This window comes from Mya arenaria, chromosome 6 (assembly GCF_026914265.1).
Source record: "Mya arenaria isolate MELC-2E11 chromosome 6, ASM2691426v1".
NCBI classification, from domain to species: Eukaryota; Metazoa; Mollusca; class Bivalvia; order Myida; family Myidae; genus Mya; species Mya arenaria.
This window is the reverse complement of record NC_069127.1, coordinates 66464028-66491911: the sequence shown is the minus strand read 5'-3', so window position 1 is coordinate 66491911 and position 27884 is coordinate 66464028. Positions and strand designations below refer to the sequence as shown.

Sequence of the window (27884 nt, the reverse complement as noted above, 5' to 3'; positions counted from 1 at the left end):
AGTAAGCTGATCATTACGCCTTCAACTTGGCTACAGTAATCTAGTCATTACGACTTCAAATTGGCAACAGTAAGCTTGTCATAACAACTTCAACTTGGCAACAGTAAGCTGGTCATTAAGACTTCAACTTGGCTACAGTAAGCTAGTCATTACTACTTCAACTTGGCAACAGTAAGTTAGTCATTAGGACTTCAACTTGGCAACAGTAAGCTAGTCATTACGACTTCAACTTGGCAACAGTAAGCTAGTCATTACGACTTCAAATTGGCAACAGTAAGCTAATCATTACGACTTCATCTTGGCTACAGTAAGCTAGTACTTGAAACTATAACTTTGACAGAAAGTTGACATTATATTTTTTGAATTGTTTAAATCAAGCGCTTCATGAACATTGCGGCGACTTTTCGTTTCCGACCTGTTAAACAACTGATTATCATACAATCCATTAAGCGATGTCCCGATGATTGACGTTCTGAAATACTTTAAAATTGAGAGAGAAGCGTTTTGATTTCCTGCAATGAGAGATAGCACTAAATCTGTAATATATGGTTTCGTAAATTAGTTCGGTAGAAGAATTTCAAAACCTTAATGATAACAATAAACTAGTGCATGACGATTGGGCTCTACCGAGTTGAGAAGAGAGACTTCATAAGATGTTTGAACAGCTTTACTAATGTTTAAAGTTAAAGTATGATAATTAATGTAAACATAAAATAGCATCTTTTCAACGCCCCAAGATTTCTGTATTTTTTTCTCTTTTAAATGGTAATCTATTGTTCGTGCTTAAGAGCTCCACAGATAACGTGGGTTTACTACCGTTCGTGCTGTATAGCTCTACAGAGAACGTGGGCCAACTATTGTTGGTGCTTAAGTGCTCCACAGATAACGTGGTCTTCTATCGCTCGTGCTTCATATCTCCACAGAGAAAATGGGTCTACTATCATTCGTGCTTATTAGTACCACAGAAAACGTGGATCTACTATCGTTAGTGTATAAAATCTTCACAGAAAACATGGGTCTACTATCGTCCGTGCTTCAATCACCTCCACAGTTAACGTAGGTCTACTATCGTTTGTGCTTCATAGCTCCACATATAACGTGGGTCTACTATCGTTTGTGCTTCATAGCTCCACATATAACGTGGGTCTACTATCGTTTGTGCTTCATAGCTCCACAGATAACGTGGGTCTAATATCGTTAGTGTTTTATATCTACACAGAGAACATAGGTCCACTATCGTTCGTTTTGAATAGTTCCACAGATAACGTGGTCTACTATCGTTCGTGCGTTATAGCTCCATAGAGAACGTGGGTCTCCTATAGTTCGTGCTTCATAGCTCCACAAATAACGTGGGTCTTCTATCGTTCGTGCTATACAGCTCCACAGGGAACGTACGTCTTCTATCGTTCGTGCTATACAGCTCCACAGGGAACGTAGGTCTTCTATCGTTCGTGCTATACAGCTCCACAGGGAACGTAGGTCTTCTATCGTTCGTGCTTCATAGCTCCACAGATAACGTTGGTCTTCTATCGTTCGTGCTATACAGCTCCACAGGGAACGTAGGTCTTCTATCGTTCGTGCTATACAGCTCCACAGGGAACGTAGGTCTTCTATCGTTCGTGCTATACAGCTCCACAGGGAACGTAGGTCTTCTATCGTTCGTGCTATACAGCTCCACAGGGAACGTAGGTCTTCTATCGTTCGTGCTATACAGCTCCACAGGGAACGTAGGTCTTCTATCGTTCGTGCTATACAGCTCCACAGGGAACGTAGGTCTTCTATCGTTCGTGCTATACAGCTCCACAGGGAACGTAGGTCTTCTATCGTTCGTGCTTCATAGCTCCACAGATAACGTTAGTTTTCTATCGTTCGTGCTTCATAGCTCCACAGATAACGTTGGTCTTCTATCGTTCGTGCTATACAGCTCCACAGGGAACGTAGGTCTTCTATCGTTCGTGCTTCATAGCTCCACAGGGAACGTAGGTCTTCTATCGTTCGTGCTATACAGCTCCACAGGGAACGTAGGTCTTCTATCGTTCGTGCTATACAGCTCCACAGGGAACGTAGGTCTTCTATCGTTCGTGCTATACAGCTCCACAGGGAACGTAGGTCTTCTATCGTTCGTGCTATATAGCTCCACGGGGAACATAGGCCTTCTATCGTTCGTGCTATACAGCTCCACAGGGAACGTAGGTCTTCTATCGTTCTTGCTATATAGCTCCACAGATAACGTTGGTCTTCTATCGTTCTTGCTATATATCTCCACTGAGAACGTGGGTCTAGTATCGTTAGTGGTTCATAGCTCCACTGCAAACGTGTGTCTTCTATCGTTCGTTCTTAATAGCTCCACAGAGAACGTGGGTCTACTTTCTTTCGTGCTTCATAGCTCCACAGGGAACGTAGGTCTTCTATCGTTCGTGCTTCATAGCTCCACAGATAACGTTGGTCTTCTATCGTTCGTGATATATAGCTCCACAGGGAACGTAGGCCTTCTATCGTCCGTGCTATATAGCTCCACAGAAAACGTTGGTCTTCTAGCGTTCGTGCTATATATCTCCACTGAGAACGTGGGTCTACTATCGTTAGTGGTTCATAGCTCCACTGAAAACGTGTGTCTACTATCGTTCGTTCTTAATAGCTCCACAGAGAACGTGGGTCTACTATCGTTCGTTCTTAATAGCTTCACAGGGAACGTGGGTCTACTATTGTTCGTGCTTTATAGCTCCACAGTAAACGTCGGTCTACTATCGTTCGTGCTTTATAGCTCCCCTGAGAACGTAGGTCTACTATCGTTCTTGTTTTATAGCTCCACAGATAACGTGGGTCTACTATCGTTCTTTCTTAATACATCCACAGGGAACGTGGGTTTACTATTGTTCGTGCTTTATAGCTCCACAGTAAACGTCGGTCTACTATCGTTCGTGCTTTAAAGCTCCCCTGAGAACGTAGGTCTACTATCGTTCGTGTTTTATAGCTCCACAGATAACGTGGGTCTACTATCGTTTGTGCTTCATAGCTCTACAGATTACGCGGATCTACTATCGTTTGTGATTCATAGCTCCACATATAACGTGGGTCTAATATCGTTAGTGTTTAATAGATCCACAGAAAACATGGATTTACTATTGTTTGTGCTTCATACAGCTCCACATATAACGTGGGTCTAATATCGTTAGTATTTTATATCTACACAGAGAACATAGGTCCACTATCGTTCGTGTTGAATAGTTCCACAGATAACGTGGTCTACTATCGTTCGTGCGTTATAGCTCCATAGAGAACGTTGGTCTCCTATAGTTCGTGTCTCATAGCTCCACAAATAACGTTGGTCTTCTATCATTCGTGCTCCATAGCTCCACAGATAACGTTAATCTTCTATCGTTCGTGCTTCATAGCTCCACAGATAACGTAGGTCTACTATCGTTCGTGATATATAGCTCCACAGGGAACGTAGGTCTTCTATCGTTCGTGCTATATAGCTCCACAGAGAACGTGGGTCTACTATCGTTCTTGTTTTATAGCTCCACAGATAACGTGGGTCTACTATCGTTCTTTCTTAATACATCCACAGGGAACGTGGGTTTACTATTGTTCGTGCTTTATATCTCCACAGATAACGTGGGTCTACTATCGTTCGTGCTTTATAGCTCCACTGAGAACGTGGGTCAACAATCGTTCATGCTTTATAGCTCCACTGAGAACGTGGGTGTACTATCGTTCATGCTTAATACACCCACAGAGAGCGTGGGCCCAACATTTTTCGCACTTTATAGCTCCACTGAGAACTTGGTCTTCTATCGTTTGTGCTTAATTGTTCGTGCTTTATAGCTCCACATAGATCGTGGGTATACTATCGTTCGTGTTCCATATTTCCACAGATTACGTTGGTCTACTATCGTTGGTGCTTCATACCTCCACAGATGACATAGGCCTACTATCGTTCATAGCTCCACAGAGAACGTGGGTCCACTATCGCTCGTTCTTAATAGCTACACAGAAACCGTGGGTCTACTATCATTCGTGTTTACTAGTTCCACATATTGCGTGGGTATACTATCGTTCGTGCTTAGTAGCTCCACAGAAAACGTAGGCCATTTATTGTTCGTGCTTAAGAGCTCCACAGTAAACGTGAGTCTACGCTCGTTCGTGCTTAATTGTTTCACAGAGAACGTGGGTCTCCTCTCGTTCGTGCTTAATAGCTCCAAAGGGAACGTGGGTCTACTATCTTTCGAGCTTTGTAGCTTCACAACTCTAGAACGTGGTCTACTGTCGTTCGTGTTTCGTAGCTCCACAGATTACACGAGTCTAATATCGTTAGGACTTAAGATCTCCACAGGTAACGTGGGTCAACTATCGTTCGTGCTTAATATCTCCACAAAGACGTTGGGTCTAAGTACTATCGTAAGGGTTTAAAATCTTCACAGAGAACATGGGTCTAATATCGTTCGTGATGAATAGTTCCAAAGATAACGTGAGTCTTTATCGTTAGTGTTTAATATCTCCAAAGAGAACATGGGTCTAATATAGTTCGTACTACATAGCTCCACAGATAACGTGGGTCTAATATCGTTAGGGTTTCAATTCTCCACAGAGAATATGGGTGAACTATCGCTCGTGCTGAATAGTTCGCCAGATTACGTGAGTCTACTATCGTTCGTGCTGAATAGTTCGCCAGATTACGTGAGTCTACTATCGTTCGTGCTGAATAGTTCGCCAGATTACGCGAGTCTACTATCGTTCGTGCTGAATAGTTCGCCAGATTACGTGAGTCTACTATCGTTCGTGCTGAATAGTTCGCCAGATTACGTGAGTCTACTATCGTTCGTGCTGAATAGTTCCACTGATTACGTGAGTCTACTATCGTTCGTGCTGAATAGTTCCACAGATAACGTGAGACTACTATCATTCGTGCTAAATAGTTTCACAGATAACGTGAGTCTACTATCGTTCGTGCTGAATAGTTCCACAGATAACGTGAGTCTACTATCGTTCGTGCTGAATAGTTCCACAGATAACGTGGGTCTACTATCGTTCGTGCTTCATAGCTTAACAAAGAGTGTGGGTCTTATATCGTTCTTGCTTTATAGCTCCGCAGACAACGTAGGTCTACTGTTGTATGTGTTTCACGGCTCCACATAGAGCTTGGGTTTGCAATCGTTCGTGCAGAGTTATGAGGAATAACAATTTGTTATCACGAAAAAAACGACAACAGTTGGAGCAAAACGTCAACCAGGATTTGTCGAATGAGGTTGTCACCTCCGGTTTGGTTTTCAATGTTTTTAAGGAGCTCTCGGTTCTCAAGAGGGTGGTACTAGCTACGCAGAAGGTTGGCATTTTTCGACACGCATACTCTCGAAATAGTAGATATACTATTATCTGTTACGGCGAACATGGGTAGACAATGAAGGAGTACTCTGTACGCAAGAAGGAAGGTGGGTTACACCCACTCTAATCACAAATCTACTCTCGTCGCATCACGATTTCTGTAGTTAAACAGCATTCTATATACAGTACATGAAGATACGATGGCCAGAATTTGTGTGTTATGTGTATCACTTTGAATGTATTGTTGAACATCTTAACGATTAAAAAGGGAGGAGCAAACGAATTAAACTAGTCATTTAGATTATACACAATATGGTCTGACTAAAGGAGATCACAATGCTTACATGTATTTAGCAGGCGAATAACCAAATTATGACATCATGTCAGTTAAGTTGTAAAAGTGCAATTCTGAAAAATAAAGCAATGTCCTTTATTTGAGGCCGATATGTGATATCAAGAACGTTATATGTCACAGATAAGTAAACACTTGTTATTAAATTCGTGGCTACAATAATGGCCTTCAGCATACATAAACGAGTGAAAAGAAAAATCTCACCCAAATGGGTGCCTAAACGTTATGCACCAGTCAATTGTAACCACGCCCCCCCCCCCTCCCCCGGTCCAGGGGTATACCAGGGATAGCCGGGGAAATGGGCCCTGTGTTTACCTTTCAGGTGGCCCCGCAGTGCTGGGTGAATGGGGTGGTTTTGTCTTCGCGCAAAATATAGCGGGGAAAGGTCCTAACCTAAGGTCCCTTGGGTGCGGGGGCATTTGGCGGGGATTTTACCATCAGTTCGTCCCTACAGAGCGCGGATTTTAGCCGGGGTTAGCTGGACCGAAAGTCAAAGTCCCCGCTATTCCCCGGACCTGGGCGTGGTTACAATTGACTAGTGCATTAGCAGGCCTCAAAGCACATCATTTCTCAAGTCTTCTTCGTGGCTCTATTAATGACAATAGCACACATTTACTGACGTCGCACGGTTGTTTTGTGTCGTGTTTTGTTATTCAAACGGGACTGCAACTAAAATTAAGTGAAAAGCGTCAATCGGTCAACTTACTGGCATTTAGATGCCCCATGGGACAAATATAACCCGCTTGTAATGACACCGTTCAATTCAGGGAATGGAGGTTATACCACTGCCAAGAACGTATATTCAATTACCACTTCAACAACTGTTCGGCGTATATCAATCACTTAGGATTATTAGTTCAAGAGTATATATAGATGAACTGCCAATAGCTTTTTACCCCTATGAAGTATCATTTTTTTAAATGAAATTAATGTATAAAAACAAATAAAAGTGAGGTCATCGGAAATTTGTTCTATTTTGACAATTCAAGGGCCATTACTCCAAAGTGAATATTGCAATTAGATTAATCTTAGTCGAGATCATAAATAATGTAGTCAAGTTTGTTAAAGTTTCATTTTAAGGGCTATAACTCTGGAGTAAGATCTGGCTGTTGATCGAACGAAGTACATGTGTATTATGCAAATAAAACAATTTAACATAATTCGTTCAAGGTTGGCTGACAAGAGCGGAAAATGCATGAGAAAACCCGCCAACATGATCCTGTATGTCTGCAATGCTATGCAGGTGACATAAAATACTTATTCAGTAAAAAAAAAATGTAAACAGAAGTTTTTAAAAACAAAATGGATTCAATTACTTGACCGTTTTTTTTGGCACTCGTGAATTATTACAGGTCAATGCCAAACAAAGTCTGTCCTTTTTTCATCCTAGGTTAAAATGAATTGAACTGTGTGAGATTTTATTGCGACAAAGCTGGGGGGTTTTATTTCTGAATGATGATCAAGTTTAATAAAGAGTGAACTGAAAGGGATGGTCTCTGGAGTGTAACCAATGTTGTTGTGGTTTTCCCTTATTTGACCTAGTGACCTTGTTTCAGAACCTAGATGACCCAGCAATGTACTTGACAAAAATAAAAAATAAATCTTCAATATAAGGCCAAACATTTCCATTTTGTTGTTGTACTGAAAACATTATATGTATTCAAAACGAAAGGTAAAATACATTTGTTATAATTTATTATCCGTTTTATATACCCATTACAGGAGTACAACATTGCGATATAACAAACAACCATAATAGATTGATACTAATGCAGTATACTGGAATATGACACACTAGGAGTGATGGATTCACATTGATGAAGGCATGATTTATACATGTAGTATGGAAACTATTTCTTATTATAATCACACTGTTTTTAACATTGTAGCTAAAATGATGATTGTACGCAATCCCTGACCGACACTGCCTACTATGTAACTTAGGGCCAATTTCAATGAAGATTTTAGTGTTCAAGAGAAAATATTTTAGTGTTATATCTTGGTTACTTTTACATATATTTCCAAGAACAATACTTAGTTTTTATTCAATTTGAATTTTTAATTAGTGGCCATATGTGATGGTCATACATATTGAAATAAAAAAGACCCTTTAATGAAAAAGGCCGGGAGCGAGACAAATCGGCCCCTTACCAAATCGGCCTACTACCAAATCGGCCCCTAAGATGTTTCGGCCCTGCCATTTCGTCCCCTTAATTAAATTGACTTGAGACGTTTCGGCCCCTTACTGATTTTCAACAGAGACATTTCGGCCCCTTAATTCTATTTTATTTTTTATTTTGAATATAAAGAAAAAAATATAATTTGTCAAATTTTATTTCAAAAGAAGTTGTAAATTAGATCTATAAATGCCCAAATAGACAAATATTCATGAAAAACATTGATAAGATTGATAAAAAAAAAAATCATTAAAATCTAAATTTAAACCCTTATTTTTAATTTAAAATGTTAAAAATGGAAGAATGTATTTTGTGACTGTAAAATATTAATTGATCAATAAAGACTTCAAAGAAAATTTGTCTTTGAACCAACAGGCCCATAGGCTTTTAAATTAAATGTTCATAACATTTTTTGGTTATATATTAGATAATCAATTTTAAATAAAAAATATATTATCTATACGGTCTACTAAATTAGTGACATCATTCATTTGCTCAGTGAAAACATAAAAAAGAGATTCTAACAATAATATGCAATATTTTACACAAACTGCAATCAATATATAAATATTGCATGGCTTCCAGTGTGACACAGACAGTATATATTGTCAACATGAGGGAAATGCTGTTACCCAAGGCAAATGTTGACAATATGAACTGTCACTCTAGTAGACATGCGATATTTTATCTCACAGATTTACCATTTTTACAACTTTTTATTTTTCGTCTTGGAAAGAGCAAATATTTGCATAAATATCTGCAAACCAATGATATAAGATTGCTGACAAAAAAATCAGAGCGCAAATTTGCATATTTCCGTTAGAAAATTAATGTTTTATGGCTTAAACCATTACTAACGGTTTAAGAAAAAATGCATAAAGAATGATTTTTTTAACTTAAATATAAAAATCTGCGATCTAGTTTTTGTCAGCAGTCTTTTATCACTGGTTTCCATGGATTTTCACCCAAAATGGCTCGTTCCAAGACAAAAAATAAAAAAGATGTCAAAATGTTCAATTTGTGAGAGTGCAGCTTTAAAATGCAACAAAAGAAGTATTGATAAACAACAAGTTGCAAACACTGGAAGTTGCAGCATAACATCACAAGGGCTTTCCTACTCAGACTTGGGGAGACCAGACATGAATAATTTTAGACACTCATGCTATGTGACAGTATCATGTCAACTCGTCAAAACCGTACTGTCGATGTGTGGCAGTATGAAATTACCAATGATGGGTAAATGAGAATTTAACACTGCAAAGTCGAGTGAGGTATAATAATTATAATGATGATTATCGCATATCATTAAGCAGTAAAAGCATTTGGATTTTTACAGTGAGCATAACAAGTACATGCAATATTGATAAACGAGGACGATTGACCAAAAGACTTAAACAAAAACAAACATGAAATAAAAGGAACAAAACATCCTTTTTGGTTGTATCACAGTTAAGCTATACATGCCTAAAACATAACAATATTGAATGAATGTATGGATCAACTAGGACTCGATGCACAAACATTGTAACTACTTTATGTTATGTTCGGAAATAGCATTGTGTTTCCATAAAATATTTAAAGGCGAGAAAAAATATGTTTGTTTCAGAACAATAGTTATTTGTAAACAGATAAATCTCTAGAAACAAATTGCATAATAAAAAAATAATCAAAAGATTTTCCAGCCTACCTACCCTATTTATTGGTGTATGCATGAAATCGGAAACGAACACTATTTTTTACGCCTAATTCTCGTGCATCTACGATATAACAATAATTCCTAGCTAAAAAAATAAATTAACCAATCAAATTCATCAAATTGAACACACCAATCATCTCAAATACATCAACAAAATTCAATCTTCTTGAACCTAGCCTATGACTATATGTATTTTACAATGACCTACTGGTTTTGTAGTTTTATTCTTATTTATTTTAGCTTGACTTGAAGACAGCTGAAAGGTGATATCAAATCATTCTGGAGTCTGTTTCCTGCAGAGAAATTTGCACTGGTGTCCTTTTTGTGAGGCGTCGAGTCCACTTCCCTGGTCCGGCTCAAGCCCACAACCTCTTGGTCGAGAGGTGGACACATATACCACTAGATAGACCAAGCTCACCCCTCGATGACCTAATGACATACAATGGTTGTGTTTCGTAGGTTTTTTAGAGTACCACATTAGAGCCATCATGATCTAAGCAACAACCGAAATTAAAATAGTACTATACGGATAAAAATAAAATAAGTTAGCCAACAGAAAATGAGTGGGAAAAGTTAAGTCCATGTATTTTTTAAATGCAGTTTTGTTATGCAACAATCAAAATCAAACTAGTGGTATCCTTGAGGAAGCAGAATTCTAAGGTGGTGTAATGTGCTAAGTACCTTGCATAGGATTGGGTTGTATAACATTTGACATTGAACAGTTTTAGCAACAAGCCCAAGGTGTAAATATGTCTACATTAAACAACTTGACATTATTAATCTGGCACATCATTAATTTGAACAGAATTTGGTGCAAACTAATATTATCAAAAACAATATTCTAAAATGCTTAACAGAATTTGGTTAACAACAGTTGCAAATGTATGATAGGGACATCTTTTTCAAAGAGGTACTATTTATACAAATTTACATGTTTGAAAACAAAAATGTGTTCAAATGATTTGAGTATTGTTTGTGTCCAGTAAAATCATTGGAGAAATAAAAAAATGGGATAAAAATTCAAACTTGAATGAAAATCGTCATCCCTTTTGCAAATCAGTCACATTTTATTACGTGTTTTTAGCTTTATAAAACAAGACATTAATTTAACAAAATCAGATCACAGGATGATGAATGTTTTCCCATTGATGCATAATTCAATAAATAAAATGATATTTTTTTAAACTTCATCAAATTGTAAAAGTATACTAGCACAAATTAAAAAAAAAATATTCCCCCACCACCTCCTCCTCTCAATATTTTCTGAAAAGTCTGCGTATAAACAAAAGAAAACAAACTCTTGCCTTACTAGCAATACACCATCCTATTTTAAGAAATTAAAAGTTTAAAGTAGTAATAACAGAAAGATATTGCAAAAAAAGGAATTGTATCTTAATCATAATTCTTTAATAATAAAAAGAATGAAAATGCGAATATAATGTATTACAAATGTAATATGTTCATATATTAACCTGACAGGCAACAAAATAAATTAATATAAATATCAAAATATAGTTGAAATTGAGCTGTTTAAAGCTCATGGTGGGTTGAAATGATAGTCTGTAATATGGTGGACAATGTTTAACAAAGCGGATATATATACATCCTGATGTCAGCATTCAAAGTAGAACTGCCATAAAAAAAGATAAATTTAAACGTAAAATTTCCCAACCACTACAAATCAAGCATCTGTATTTTCGAAGTTGAAATAATAATTTAAAATTTTGACATAAAAATGCATTCCATACTTTTTATCATTTTTTTTTACAGAACCAACTTACACATAGTGTAGTATTTTCTTATGCAGACTTGTGCTGTTTTCAAATGCTTTATGTTAATTTATGCATTATTCAACTTCATGTAAATCAAACGAGAATAAGTCGTCTATCAGTGGCAGCCATGTTTAAAGACTCTACATCAAGTCGTTCAAAAGGTAAGATGACGATAAAGATAACTCCTGACAAAGTAATCTCTATGTGTCTGCCAGAGTGTTTTGCACGCAACACAACAAAGAAACAAAAATGACCATTCACCCTTATAAATATACCTAAGACTATTAAAATTGAGATCTAAAGCCAAGCTATTCATCATATGGTCGAACAAGAAAATGGTAGAGGAAAGCCGCTTTCTTCATGTCCTCAGATTTTACTGCTGTTCTTCGAGACTTGGTCATTCTTACTGGTGGGGGACGGAGGAATTTGTCTCCAAATAATGGACCTGAAAATTTATATACAATTTTATACATGTGGTATAAGCTATATTTCAGGTGGGATTTGAGTACAGGGACTCTTATCTGCCCTTATTATTATTATAAGGAAGGAAAAAGTTTAGCAAGCACTTAGCTTCATGTAAATATAAAAAGATATCTGATGTAAAATTAAGCCAATCTATGGTGCTATTAAGAAGCTTGTTTGTATTATTTTTTTCAGAATAATTTTGACATTCACTTTTTCTATACGGTACATATACGGTATCTTCGTATTCAAGACTTGCAGGTCTATAACAACATCGATCCTATGAAAATGTTTCATCTGTTGTCTTTGAAAAATGGACAAGCTTAATTCATGTGAGCATAAATATTTTCCAAATTATCCTTTTTCAATTGTAATGACATTTATCCCAGTATGGTTATCTTTTAGTATGCAAATGAAGAAATCAAAATGTGCATGTCGTAAGGTTAAATAAAGCAAGTTCACTCAGTAATTCTATTCCAATGAAAAGGTCATGACTTTTAAATCCGCCCAGAATAACACAATCAGGCTCAACATTTCAAACTGGTTTCGATTCACGTTTTAAGTCACCAAACTGCATTGATAAGTACTATTATGGATATTGTGGAATTTTAATCATATTTATGGCATTCCCAAATCCTTTCATCCGTGACACTTATTCACCCATAAGTGGTCTTTGAGTATTCCTGAAACTTCAATACTCCAGCAGTCAATCATGGTTTGAGGCAGAGCTTTGAAACTTTTAAACACTGAGTTGCAAACCATAGTAATATAGAGAACATTATTTCTGAAGTATAAAACTCACTGAGATATCACTCCAAAGTCTAATACTCAATTAGAAACTATTCCCTAGACTTATATCCTGTGAGATATAACTCCCCTAGTCTAATGCTCACTGAAATATTATTCCCTAGTCTTATATCCTGTGAGATATAACTCCCCTAGTCTAATGCTCACTGAAATATTATGCCCTAGTCTTATATCCTGTGAGATATAACTCCCCTAGTCTAATGCTCACTGAAATATTATTCCCTAGTCTTATATCCTGTGAGATATAACTCCCCTAGTCTAATGCTCACTGAAATATTATTCCCTAGTCTTATATCCTGTGAGATATAACTCCCCTAGTCTAATGCTCACTGAAATATTATTCCCTAGTCTTATATCCTGAGAGATATAACTCCCCTAGTCTAATGCTCACTGAAATATTATTCCCTAGACTTATATCCTGTGAGATATAACTCCCCTAGTCTAATGCTCACTGAAATATTATGCCCTAGTCTTATATCCTGTGAGATATAACTCCCCTAGTCTAATGCTCACTGAAATATTATTCCCTAGACTTATATCCTGTGAGATAAAACTCCCCTAGTCTAATGCTCACTGAAATATTATTCCCTAGTCTTATATCCTGTGAGATATAACTCCCCTAGTCTAATGCTCACTGAAATATTATTCCCTAGTCTTATATCCTGTGAGATATAACTCCCCTAGTCTAATGCTCACTGAAATATTATTCCCTAGTCTTATATCCTGTGAGATATAACTCCCCTAGTCTAATGCTCACTGAAATATTATTCCCTAGTCTTATATCCTGTGAGATATAACTCCCCTAGTCTAATGCTCACTGAAATATTATTCCCTAGACTTATATCCTGTGAGATATAACTCCCCTAGTCTAATGCTCACTGAAATATTATTCCCTAGTCTTATATCCTGTGAGATATAACTCCCCTAGTCTAATACTCACTGAAATATTATTCCCTAGTCTTATATCCTGTGAGATATAACTCCCCTAGTCTAATGCTCACTGAAATATTATTCCCTAGTCTTATATCCTGTGAGATATAACTCCCCTAGTCTAATGCTCACTGAAATATTATTCCCTAGTCTTATATCCTGTGAGATATAACTCCCCTAGTCTAATGCTCACTGAAATATTATTCCCTAGTCTTATATCCTGTGAGATATAACTCCCCTAGTCTAATGCTCACTGAAATATTATTCCCTAGTCTTATATCCTGTGAGATATAACTCCCCTAGTCTAATGCTCACTGAAATATTATTCCCTAGTCTTATATCCTGAGAGATATAACTCCCCTAGTCTAATGCTCACTGAAATATTATTCCCTAGACTTATATCCTGTGAGATATAACTCCCCTAGTCTAATGCTCACTGAAATATTATTCCCTAGTCTTATATCCTGTGAGATATAACTCCCCTAGTCTAATGCTCACTGAAATATTATTCCCTAGTCTTATATCCTGTGAGATATAATCCCCTAGTCTAATGCTCACTGAAATATTATTCCCTAGACTTATATCCTGTGAGATATAACTCCCCTAGTCTAATGCTCACTGAAATATTATTGCCTAGTCTTATATCCTGTGAGATATAACTCCCCTAGTCTAATGCTCACTGAAATATTATTCCCTAGACTTATATCCTGTGAGATATAACTCCCCTAGTCTAATGCTCACTGAAATATTATTCCCTAGTCTTATATCCTGTGAGATATAACTCCCCTAGTCTAATGCTCACTGAAATATTATTCCCTAGTCTTATATCCTGTGAGATATAACTCCCCTAGTCTAATGCTCACTGAAATATTATTCCCTAGTCTTATATCCTGTGAGATATAACTCCCCTAGTCTAATACTCACTGAAATATTATTCCCTAGACTTATATCCTGTGAGATATAACTCCCCTAGTCTAATGCTCACTGAAATATTATTCCCTAGTCTTATATCCTGTGAGATATAACTCCCCTAGTCTAATACTCACTGAAATATTATTCCCTAGTCTTATATCCTGTGAGATATAACTCCCCTAGTCTAATGCTCACTGAAATATTATTCCCTAGTCTTATATCCTGTGAGATATAACTCCCCTAGTCTAATGCTCACTGAAATATTATTCCCTAGTCTTATATCCTGTGAGATATAACTCCCCTAGTCTAATGCTCACTGAAATATTATTCCCTAGTCTTATATCCTGTGAGATATAACTCCCCTAGTCTAATGCTCACTGAAATATTATTCCCTAGTCTTATATCCTGTGAGATATAACTCCCCTAGTCTAATGCTCACTGAAATATTATTCCCTAGTCTTATATCCTGAGAGATATAACTCCCCTAGTCTAATGCTCACTGAAATATTATTCCCTAGACTTATATCCTGTGAGATATAACTCCCCTAGTCTAATGCTCACTGCAATATTATTCCCTAGTCTTATATCCTGTGAGATATAACTCCCCTAGTCTAATGCTCACTGAAATATTATTCCCTAGTCTTATATCCTGTGAGATATAACTCCCCTAGTCTAATGCTCACTGAAATATTATTCCCTAGACTTATATCCTGTGAGATATAACTCCCCTAGTCTAATGCTCACTGAAATATTATTGCCTAGTCTTATATCCTGTGAGATATAACTCCCCTAGTCTAATGCTCACTGAAATATTATTCCCTAGACTTATATCCTGTGAGATATAACTCCCCTAGTCTAATACTCACTGAAATATTATTCCCTAGTCTTATACTCAAATAAAAATTATTCCCTAGAATTTTACTCACTGAAATATAATTACCTGGTCTAAAACCCTAGGAATTTTTTTCTCCAAATCTAGTACTCAATAAGATACTGTTCCCTAGTTTATTACTCACTGATAATCTTCCCTTATCTAATACTGACAGAATTAAGTCACTTTTCTAATACTCTGTTAGATATTATTCGAAGTCTAATACTCACTGTGATACTGTCCCCAAGTTGAATACTCACTGTGATATTATTCCCTAGTCTTATACTCACTGTGATATTATTCCCTAGTCTAGTACTCACTGTGATATTATCCCCTAGTCTTATACTCACTGTGATATTATTCCCTAGTCTAATACTTAATGTGGTATTATTCGCTAGTCTAATACTCACTGTGATATTATTCCCTAGTCTTATACTCACTGTGATATTATTCGCTAGTATAATACTCACTGTGATATTATTCCCTAGTCTAATACTCACTGTGATATTATTCGCTAGTCCAATACTTACTGTGATATTATTCGCTAGTCTAATACTAACTGTGATATTATTCGCTAGTCTAATACTCTCTGTGATATTATTCCCTAGTCTAATACTTACTGTGATATTATTCCCTAGTCCAATACTTACTGTGATATTATTCCCTAGTCTTATACTCAATATGATATTTTTCGCTAGTCTAATACTTACTGTGATATGATTTGCTAGTCTAATACTCACTGAGATATTATTCTCAGTCTAATACTCACTGTGATATTATTCCCTAGTCTAATACTCACTGTGATATTATTTGCTATTCTAATACTCACTGTGATATTATTCCCTAGTCTAATACTCACTGTGATATTATTCCCTAGTCTAATACTCACTGTGATATTATTCGCTAGTCTAATACTCACTGTGATATTATTCCCAAGTCTAATACTCACTGTGATATTATTCCCAAGTCTAATACTCACTGTGATATTATTCCCTAGTCTAATACTCACTGTGATATTATTCCTAAGTCTAATACTCACTGTGATATTATTCCCTAGTCTAATACTCACTGTGATATTATTCCCAAGTCTAATACTCACTGTGATATTATTCCCAAGTCTAATACTCACTGTGATATTATTCCCTAGTCTAATACTCACTGTGATATTATTCCTAAGTCTAATACTCACTGTGATATTATTCCCTAGTCTAATACTCACTGTGATATTATTCTCAAGTCTCATACTCACTGTGATATTATTCCCAAGTCTAATACTCACTGTGATATTATTCCCTAGTCTAATACTCACTGTGATATTATTCCTAAGTCTAATACTCACTGTGATATTATTCCCTAGTCTAATACTCACTGTGATATTATTCTCAAGTCTCATACTCACTGTGATATTATTCCCAAGTCTAATACTCACTGTGATATTATTCTCAAGTCTCATACTGTGATATTATTCGCTAGTCTAATACTCACTGTGATATTATTCTCAAGTCTCATACTCACTGTGATATTATTCCCAAGTCTAATACTCACTGTGATATTATTCCCTAGTCTCATACTCACTGTGATATTATTCCCAAGTCTTATACTCACTGTGATATTATTCCCTAGTCTCATACTCACTGTGATATTATTCCCAAGTCTAATACTGTGATATTATTCCCTAGTCTAAAATTGATTTAGACTTTATTCAACATTTACAAAACTAACTGAGATATTATATTGATAGTCTAATACTCACTGAGGTATTATTACCTTGTGTAATACCCACTAAGAAATTATCTCTTAGTCTAATACTCACTGATAGTATTCTCTAGTCTATTACTCACTGATAGTATTCTCTAGTCTATTACTCACTGATAGTATTCTCTAGTCTAATACTCACTGATAGTATTCTCTAGTCTATTACTCACTGATAGTATTCTCTAGTCTATTACTCACTGATAGTATTCTCTAGTCTATTACTCACTGATAGTATTCTCTAGTCTATTACTCACTGATAGTATTCTCTAGTCTATTACTCACTGATAGTATTCTCTAGTCTATTACTCACTGATAGTATTCTCTAGTCTATTACTCACAGAGATATTTAATGTCCAGGTTATTATATTTCGATTCTTCCAACAGCTGTCTCAGGAAGGCACACAGATACTTGAACACGTTCCTATGGCATAATGGCACTTCAGACATCACCTACAGCAAAATAGCATTAAATTTCATGTCACCGGATCAGAGCAAGACAGGCTTAACTCCATTTCGAATTCTTTGTAAAAGCCTAAGAAGGAGTCAATTGTTTTGAATTTATGAAAGGAATAAATAACTTTAACACGATACTTTGTTTTAATATTTGACCTAGTGTTTGATCAGAGTTGACCAATATACACTGGTATTTTATATCATGTTGACAAATTTTCTTACCAAGTTTCATGAAGATTGGATAAACATTATTACGTTGCAAATATGTGTTTGCTTTTACCTAATGATCTACGTTTTCACAACTGGCTTAAATATCATAACAACAAGTATTCTGACCAATTTTCATAAAAATTTGTTGTATTTATTGCATGGAAAATAAAAACGTTTATGCAAAATTGATAACAACCAGGGCTTTAAAAACCGGCAATTTGCAACAATGGACATTCAGGTTTTTTAAGAAGTGACATGGCCATGTTTGTGAGAAATATAATCCACATATCTGATTGCTGGACTGGTTACATTATTTTTCATATGGCATATTTCACTTTACCTGTTTACATAGAAGATGGTTGTTACTAACGCTGATGCAGTTTTCATACAGGCTGTAGGGTATAACTGGCTCAGCAAGGGATTCAAGGAAGAGAAGAAGGGCCTCACACACGGAATGGATACCGCCTGCTGAGAAAGGGTTAAGGTTCCATGATAAAATATTTACATAAAATTTTCAAGTGAGAATGGTCTAGTGGCAAAGGCGTGTTACTCCCACAAAGAGGTCTTGGGTTCATGCTCCACAGGGAAATGATCTCTTGACCTATTAAAATGGACACAAGTATGTAGGAAACTGGATCAATCTTCATTCATTTCAGCCTATAGCATTTTTTTACAATTAAGCTAAAAAATATAGTATTTACTAAAACAATTGGACAATATCACATGCATGTACCCCAGTATATCTGTTGATTTGATTTCATCACTCATATTCACTAACGTCAAATTTTTACAAGTATCTTTTATCTTTTACAAAAGAGATATAAATTTTTACAAAATATTTCATCTTAAGCATATGCAGCAAATAAAAACCATTAGGCTTATATAAATTTCTAGATTTTCATCTTTTTTTAATGGGGGTGGGGGTGCCATTTTATTTTTTAATTTTCTCAGATAATTGTTTCACTGTCGAATATATGCTAATGCTCTTTTTGCTAATGCTCTTTTTTTTATTGCATAAGGGTCATAAAAATGTGTTTCTAGATGAACCACGAACACGATCGTAACAACTCTCCTTTATAACATTTAACACTGACACCGCAGGCATGAGTAGGTGCTGTTCCCAGACAGTACTGGGAAACAGTACGCTAATACAGACCCTAGCTCAACATTTTTATTGGAGTCAGTCAAATTTAAGGGTGGTGAAAAAAGAGGGGTCGGGCAGGGATGAAAATCTAGAAATAAATTTATATTCCCCTTATTGTCCTTCAAATAGCAATATAACAAAACAAAAATATTTTCAGTTTTGACTTGAGTCCCTTAACTTAGTGAATATTGTCCCAGCTCTCCAGCCTATTTCCAGTTACATAAATATTTCTTGTTAAAAACGACAGTAACAAATAGAAGCACATCTCAAAAGGTCATTCTTTCATACAGAAAAAAAAACATTCCCTTAAGGGTATTAATTTTTTATTCCCATACTAAAGTCATAGACCAATTTAAGAAATGATAGTATTCATCAGGCTTGTATGTTTAACCAATTACTTGCTGACAAGGAGTCGCCATATATCAATCATTTTAGGGCCGCAACTAAATATGAGCAGACATGGGGAATATTTACACAACCGTTGTTTACAGCTTTTTACGAAAATATTTCCACATCGTGACTAGGTCCATCAACCAAGCTGTCCAATATTCATTGATCCTGTCGAAAAATATTACCAGAAAATAAAGATGAAATATTGACTACAGGAGAAGAAATTGGAAATTTAGAAGATGGAAGCAATAATTCATAGATGTAATGTCAGTTCGGCATTTGAGTTTCCTTTCAAAACGTCATAATGTCTGTGGCAAGTAATAGGCTCCATTTTAATCAATTACGGCGCAAATAAAATATCATGGTTGTCAAAATAAGCACTTTCTTTCTGCTTCAATTTGAGAAGTTTGCAATTTGTGACCAGGCATTTAATGGCCATCATCAATCTGTGAAGTCATTACAGCATCCTAGACTCAAGACTCCGGTTGATTATTCAATAACTTTAATATAGTGTTTAGGTCTTTCCTACCGACATCAGGGGCAATACGCAATTAAAAAATTCAAATTCTCATCACCTAAAGAGTCAAGTCTTGGTGGGTTTTTTTTTTATCAGACTTTAAAGCAAGATTGATAACTACAGCCTGCTTAAAGAAAATTATAAAAAAATTGTCAGAAATTGAATTTAGATTTTCACTCGCAAATTAAAATATTCAACCCTGTGACTGTATTCTCCATTTATGCTATTTTTAGCATGCTCAACCCTATATGTATCCTACATGTACACTTAATTTTATTCTAAAAGTGCATATTTCTTTTTTCATTTGTCACAGTTTTCCCGCATATGTCTGCAATACCATGCGCTTTACGCTGCTTTTATATTTTATTTTGAAATCTGCTTTTGTATCATTATTTTTGCAATTTTGGATTTCAGTTTTTTTCCAATATTATATTCAGAGATACCAGATAAGCACATCATCTGAATGATTTTGTAACCATAGTTTTAATAAAAAAAACTTTTAGTGATAATTTGAATTCTCTTGTTTGTTTATAATTTCTATTTCTTTTAAATTGATGTACATAATTAATCACTTAATATGATATTATTTTTATGTCTTAACTATACTCGGCAAAAAAAGTCATGCGACAACGTGTTCCCTAATGATTTTTTCAGGCGCTTTAAATATCCATTAATAATGGTATTCATTTTGTGAAAGTATTTTTTATTTTGAATAACTGTACGTATAGTAAAGATTATTCATTGGACATTCACTTTAAGATAATACCGTTAAAATTGGGAAGGGGTCTACAGTCAACAAGAGCCGTCGTAAGACAGCGCGCTTGACTACGCTGCTTTGACTTAGAATACAATAACGTCCTCAGCCAAGTGCCCATCTGTCACTGGGTGTTTCGCCCCTTATCTCGGTACACCCTCTAGATGGCGGGGCAGGTAGTGGTGATCAGTCACTACCTCGTCTATGTTGGCTTCCAAGTCGGTTCACTGCGTCGTAGCCAGAGCCACCTGGACGCCCTCCCTGCAGTTTTCCCAAGAGCGTGGACGGCGGTCTTTCTGACTCGTCCTTTGATGCCCACAGCTCCCAGCATTTTCCACACTGACTGTGAAGGAAAGCCTCTACATCCAACTTCCACTGGGAAGATCCATGTCTTCCAACCCCTCTCTCTACAAGTGTCTACCAAGTCTTGGTATTTTCCCTTCTTCAGCACGTATGCCTCCTCACATCTCTCTTCCCAGGGTACTGTTAGCTCCACCAATACAACCAGCTTTGGAGACGTGGACCAAAGAACTATGTCTGGCCGGAGGGTGGTATGGGCCACTTCCTCTGGAAACTTCAACTTTTTCCCCAGGTCTACCAACATATCCAAGTTTTGAGATTCTTGTAGGATGCCGCTACATGTTGTTGTTGCCGGCTTCTTCTCCCCTTGTCTTAAAAAGCTGATTTACTGAGAGACTGTCTGTTTCAAGGGTCTCTCTTTCCTTCTCTCATTTTCTAAGATGTTTGCCATCTCTCTTAGAACCTGGTCATGCCGCCAGGTATATATAATGATGTAATAATACCAAGTTTGGTCTCTTTATGTCAAACCTAACTAAAATTATTCGATACATAAGGTGACTTTGATGCTGTCCTCCCACCAGCCCGCCAAAACAATGACGCAAGTCATTCAAATAACTTGATTTCCCATTATGAACATATGGTTAAAAATATACAAATATGCCTTTCAAAGGAAATTAAAAAAATATATAAAAAAATTCAAGGGCCATAATTTGTATTTAGGCTTAAAACGGAGTTATGTTTCTTGTTGTAAGATGGTCATAAATAATTTTGAATTTTATTAAGTGCATTTAATGAACGGTATAGAAGTTTTTTTTATTAAAATCCCAACTTTTACTTGCCTAAAACTTTAACCAAAGTCAATCAGGGGCCATAACTTGTATTAAGGATATGGAGTTATGTAACCTCATTGGGTGATGGTCCTAAACAATTGTGTGAAGTATTAAGTCAATTGAATGAAGGGTATAGAAGTTATTAAACAATATCCCAATCTGCCCTAAAACTTTAACCTTAGTTCCATAGTCAATCAGGGGCCATAATTTGTATAAAGGATAATATGGAGTTATCTAACCTCATAATGTGATGGCTCTGAACATCTGTGTGAAGTATTAAGTCAATTGCATGAATGGTATTGGAGTTTTAAGTGAAAATCCCAACTTGCCCTAAAACTTTAACCTGCCCTAAAACTTTAACCAAAGTCAATCAGGGGCCATAACTTGCATTTAGGATAATATGGAGTTATGTAACCTCATTGTGTGATGGTCCTGTACAACTGTGTGAAGTATTAAGTCAATTGAACAAAGGATATAGAAGTTATTAATAAATATTCCAACTTGCCCTAAAACTTTAACCTAAGTTCCATAATCAATCAGGGGCCATAATCTGTGTAAAGAATAATATGGAGTTATCTAACCTCACCATGTGATGGCCCTGAACAACTGCGTGAAGTATTAAGTCGCATGAATGTAGGGTATTGGACTTATAAGTGAAAATCCCAACTTGCCCTAAAACTTTAACCGGACGCTGACGCCGACGCTGGGGCGAGTAGTATAGCCCACCTATTCTTTGAATAGTCGAGCTTAAAATCACAAAATGCACATGTTTTTTCCAGAAATACGGAGCAATTGCATAACTTGTCTTGTTCGCATAATTGGTTCTTTTTTACATTCATTGATAAAATGGCCACATTCATTGATAATATGGCCACATTCATTGATCAGAAAACCACATTCATTGATAAGATGGCCATATTCATTTATAAGATAACCACAGTTATTGATAAGATGGCCATATTCATTGATAAGATGGCCACATTCATTTATAAGATAACCACATTCATTGATAAGATGGCCACATTCATTTATAAGATAACCACATTCATTGATAAGATGGCCATATTCATTTATAAGATAACCACAGTTATTGATAAGATGGCCATATTCATTGATAAGATGGCCACATTCATTGATAAGATGGCCACATTCATTTATAAGATAACCACATTCATTGATAAGATGGCCACATTCATTTATAAGATAACCACATTCATTGATAAGATGGCCACATTCATTGATAAGATGGCCATATTCAATGATAATATGGCCACATTCATTTATAAGATAACCACATTCATTGATAAGATGGCCACATTCATTTATAAGATAACCATATTCATTGATAAGATGGCCACATTCATTTATAAGATAACCACATTCATTGATAAGATGGCCACATTCATTTATAAGATAACCACATTCATTGATAAGATGGCCACATTCATTTATAAGATAACCACATTCATTGATAAGATGGCCACATTCATTTATAAGATAACCACAATTATTGATAAGATGGCCATATTCATTTATAAGATAACCACATTCATTGATAAGATGGCCACATTCATTTATAAGATAACCACATTCATTGATAAGATGGCCACATTCATTTATAAGATAACCACATTCATTGATAAGATGGCCACATTCATTTATAAGATAACCACATTCAATGATAAGATGGCCACATTCATTTATAAGATAACCACATTCATTGATAAGATGGCCACATTCATTTATAAGATAACCACATTCATTGATAAGATGGCGACAGTCATTTATAAGATAACCACATTCATTGATAAGATGGCCACAGTCATTGATGAGATGGCCACATTCATTGATAAGATGGCCACAGTCTTTGATAAGATAACCACATTCATTGATAAGATGGCCACAGTCATTGATAAGATGGCCACATTCATTTATAAGATAACCACATTCATTGATAAGATGGCCACATTAATTTATAAGATAACCACATTCATTGATAAGATGGCCACAGTCATTGATAAGATGGCCACAGTCATTTATAAGATAACCACATTCATTGATAAGATGGCCACATTCATTTATAAGATAACCACATTCATTGATAAGATGGCCACAGTCATTGATGAGATGGCCACATTCATTTATAAGACAACCACAGTCTTTGATAAGATGGCCACATTCATTTATAAGATAACCACATTCATTGATAAGATGGCCACATTCATTTATAAGATAACCACATTCATTGATAAGATGGCCACATTCATTTATAAGATAACCACATTCATTTATAAGATGGCCACATTCATTGATAAGATGGCCACATTCATTTATAAGATAACCACATTCATTGATAAGATGGCCACATTCATTTATAAGATAACCACATTCATTGATAAGATGGCCACATTCATTTATAAGACAACCACAGTCTTTGATAAGATGGCCACATTCATTTATAAGACAACCACAGTCTTTGATAAGATGGCCACATTCATTTATAAGATAACCACATTCATCAATAAGATAACCACATTCATTTATAAGACAACCACAGTCTTTGATAAGATGGCCACATTCATTTATAAGATAACCACATTCATTGATAAGATGGCCACATTCATTTATAAGACAACCACAGTCTTTGATAAGATGGCCACATTCATTTATAAGATAACCACATTCATTGATAAGATGGCCACATTCATTTATAAGATAACCACATTCATTGATAAGATGGCCACAGTCATTGATGAGATGGCCACATTCATTTATAAGACAACCACAGTCTTTGATAAGATGGCCACATTCATTTATAAGACAACCACAGTCTTTGATAAGATGGCCACATTCATTTATAAGATAACCACATTCATTGATAAGATGGCCACAGTCATTGATGAGATGGCCACATTCATTTATAAGATAGCCACAGTCATTGATAAGATGGCCACATTCATTTATGAGATAACCACATTCATTGATAAGATGGCCACAGTCATTGATGAGATGGCCACATTCATTTATAAGATAGCCACAGTCATTGATAAGATGGCCACATTCATTTATAAGATAGCCACAGTCATTGATAAGATGGCCACATTCCTTTGTTCATTCTAAATGTAAAATTGTTTATTATGGTTCCTTTTCTGATACAGCTTTGTGCACAAATTAAATTAAGAGCACCGCAGTCAGGCACGTGGCATTACTGAACAGAACATTATTAAAGCTAGAGTTATGGGCTTTGCTCTACATGTGTGTATTTGCTTTGGCAACATGTATACCAAGTTTTGTTTAAATACCTTGCACAGTTTTTGAGTTATGGCCAAGTTGAAAGCACTACAATGTGAATGTGTTGAAGTAACAAAACTTCGTACATGCATACTAATTTTAATGGTAAAACCGTTTTCCTTTATCAAGGGGAAAAACTCTTCAATTATTTTGGTCAAAGTAATGTTACTTGGCAAATATCCATATAATTTATCCTGATACTATCAAAGGGAAATAACTCCTCATTTAGGCCTAAATGTTGTGACTGCAATATATCAGATATATTTCCAAACTGACACCAAAGACTTTGTAACACTTTTTCACAGCAGATATTCCAGTTACTCCACATGTACATAGAGTTTAAACTTCCATAACAGTCACCTGTAGAGGCCAGTCTTCCTACATAAATTGCCAGTCCCCTTCCCCGTAAACAAAACACGCTCAATAAGTCGTCACCTGTTGATTGCTGTCATTGTGTAGCATGAGCCAAGACAAACAATGTGATCTCCACGAATATACACCTCATTATCGGTCAATAACTGCATTATAATGCACAGTACATCACTGTGATAATAAGATTGAAACAAATGTGCACAAAGGATACGTAGTTGTTCAGGTGTTCCCGTATCAAGACAGTCCCGTATCTGGTGCATCTCCGTGTTCAAACCCTGTTGCTGGAATAGATCCTCCTGTAACATATACACATCAATGTTAAGTATTATTTTGGAGCCCCGTATGAATGCACCCGTATCTTGTGCACCTCAGTGTTCAAACCCTACTGCTGGAATAGATCCTCCTGCAACATATTCACATCAATGTTAGGTTCTGTTTCGGAGCCCCATATCAAGACAGTCCAGTATATCTGGTGCACCTCTGTATTCAAACCCTGCTGCTGGAATAGATCCTCCTGTAACATTTCACATCAATTCTCAGGTACATCAGAAAAATACTAAAACTACCCGAAAAATCGACTCGGTCATACAAATAGTGAACGATGCTGTTCATCTCTGATACCCCCCGGGTTGGCGACAAAAGGTTGAAACACAATGCAGCCTAGATTGGCAAACAATATGGCCCCAAATTGGTCATACGATCTGGGCTGTATTGTCTTCGACACTGGGCCATGTCAAATCTGCCAATTGGGTCTGTATAGTCTTGGCATTTTAGTCTTCCAATCTGTAACATTTTGTCTGGGCCATATCGCCAGGGATTGGCTGTTATTTCTATATACCTCACACACACACACACACAAATGTGTAGAGACATACAGTTATTTCGCAAAATTAAAGTTTTGCAATATAATTTAACACATAATTATAAAAACAACAAATATGTCACAATATGCCACTCTTCCAGGAAAAACGAATTTCAATATTAATAACACTATTGCACATAATGGAAGTCTGTAATTTAAAGCAGGAAAAAAAAAACTCAAGAGAAGTTATACATCATCTCTAACTAACATAAGAACGGAAATTTGATTATTTAAATCCTCCATTCAATAGACATTAAAATGGGAGAGACAGCAAATTTAGGGAGGAAATTAATTTCAGAGGCAGAATTTTACCCTTGAATGTTGGTAATTTTTACCTAGAGAGTAATTACTGACAATGAACAGTGCTAAATTACATTTCTCAAATGGGCAAATCTTTTCATCTAATCTAAGATATATTGTTTGCTTTTTCTCAATTGTCTTTAAAACATTTTCTGCGCATTTTCTAAACCTATCTCCAATATTGAATTTTAAGGAGAAAATTGGAACAAATTTTAAGTACACAAATTGTCAAAAGTGCATGTAGTCCCTCACTGTTTAAATAAGTCATCAAAATTAGACTTTTAGGTGAACAGTCCTGGCTCCAATTTTTCTTAAGTAGCTTTAAGCTGCACTCTCAGAGATTGACTGTTTTGACATTTTTGTTAGTTTTTGTCTGAGAATCAACTAATTTCAGTAGCAATCCCTTCAAATCAGTAATATAAGATAACTCGCAATAGAGCAGATCTCACTTATTTAGAAAACTGCCTAATTTTTAATTTCTCTCAAAGAGTAAGTAACACTTTCAGCTATAAAACAACAATTTTCAAAAATTAAAAACTGTGATTAGTTTTTGTCAGCAGTGTTTTATCACTGGTTTCCAGACATATATGTAAACAATGGCTCATTCCAAGACAAAAAGATAAAAGAAAGTTGTCAAACCCGTCAATATGTGAGAGTGCACAGAAATAAATAACTATTTCATTTTATATGCAAGCTACCATCTAAACAAAAGGCATTGCCAAATAAACAGAAAAAAACTCCTTCTAGTCTATAAACATTAATTTCAAGATAAAAATGAATAAATGAAGATTAGTAACCACCACTTCCAGACAACATCTGTTCTATATAACTCCATTTTTCTATCTCAAAACAGTAATTGAACCAAAAGTTTATCAAATAATACTCTAACAATTGTCTCCGCCGCATTAATTCTTATTTGAAAGCAGCTATTTAATGACAACAGCATCTGTTTTTGTGATCCTTGTACCAAAATTGAGATTTATATGGTATGGAAGTCCAGTTTACGATATTTTTTTTGTTAAATAGATGCAAATGAAGTAAAGAATATAAGAAAGAAAATATTTCATCCTTGCCTTTGTTATTAGGGCATTTTCGGTAGAATAAATGTCTGCAATTAAACTATTCATTATAATTGAAGCAAATGTAAAAGCAGGATGGGCTGTTCAGTGCAGAAAACATTGAGAAATGATTATTTAATCATCTGGCAACTCTAGTGAAACATTAAAAGAAAAATTTTCTAGAATAAAATGTTTAAGTTAAAAAAATGCATCATACAAATTAGACTAACTATTAATTTGAAAGAGAATCATATTTAATAAAATATTTTATAAAAGCACCATTTACAAACATTGTTAATGACTTATTAAGACTTTTGTTGCAATAAATCTTTGGGTTCATTTAA

At 35.7% G+C, this 27884-nt stretch overlaps 1 protein-coding gene across 1 annotated transcript in view; it reads right to left on the bottom strand.

Annotated features, from left to right (window-relative positions):
• Positions 1-7381: 7381 nt before the first annotated feature.
• Positions 7382-27884, bottom strand: part of LOC128237977 (inositol polyphosphate 5-phosphatase OCRL-like) — a 44856-nt gene continuing 24353 nt past the window's right edge. The window contains exons 18-21 of the mRNA XM_052953552.1: positions 25532-25616; positions 18063-18190; positions 17398-17509; positions 7382-11767 (exon numbers count right to left, since the gene is read on the bottom strand). Of these exons, the coding sequence (XP_052809512.1) occupies positions 11631-11767; positions 17398-17509; positions 18063-18190; positions 25532-25616 (462 nt within the window). The 3' untranslated portion in view covers positions 7382-11630. The remainder of the gene's footprint in view (positions 11768-17397; positions 17510-18062; positions 18191-25531; positions 25617-27884) is intronic.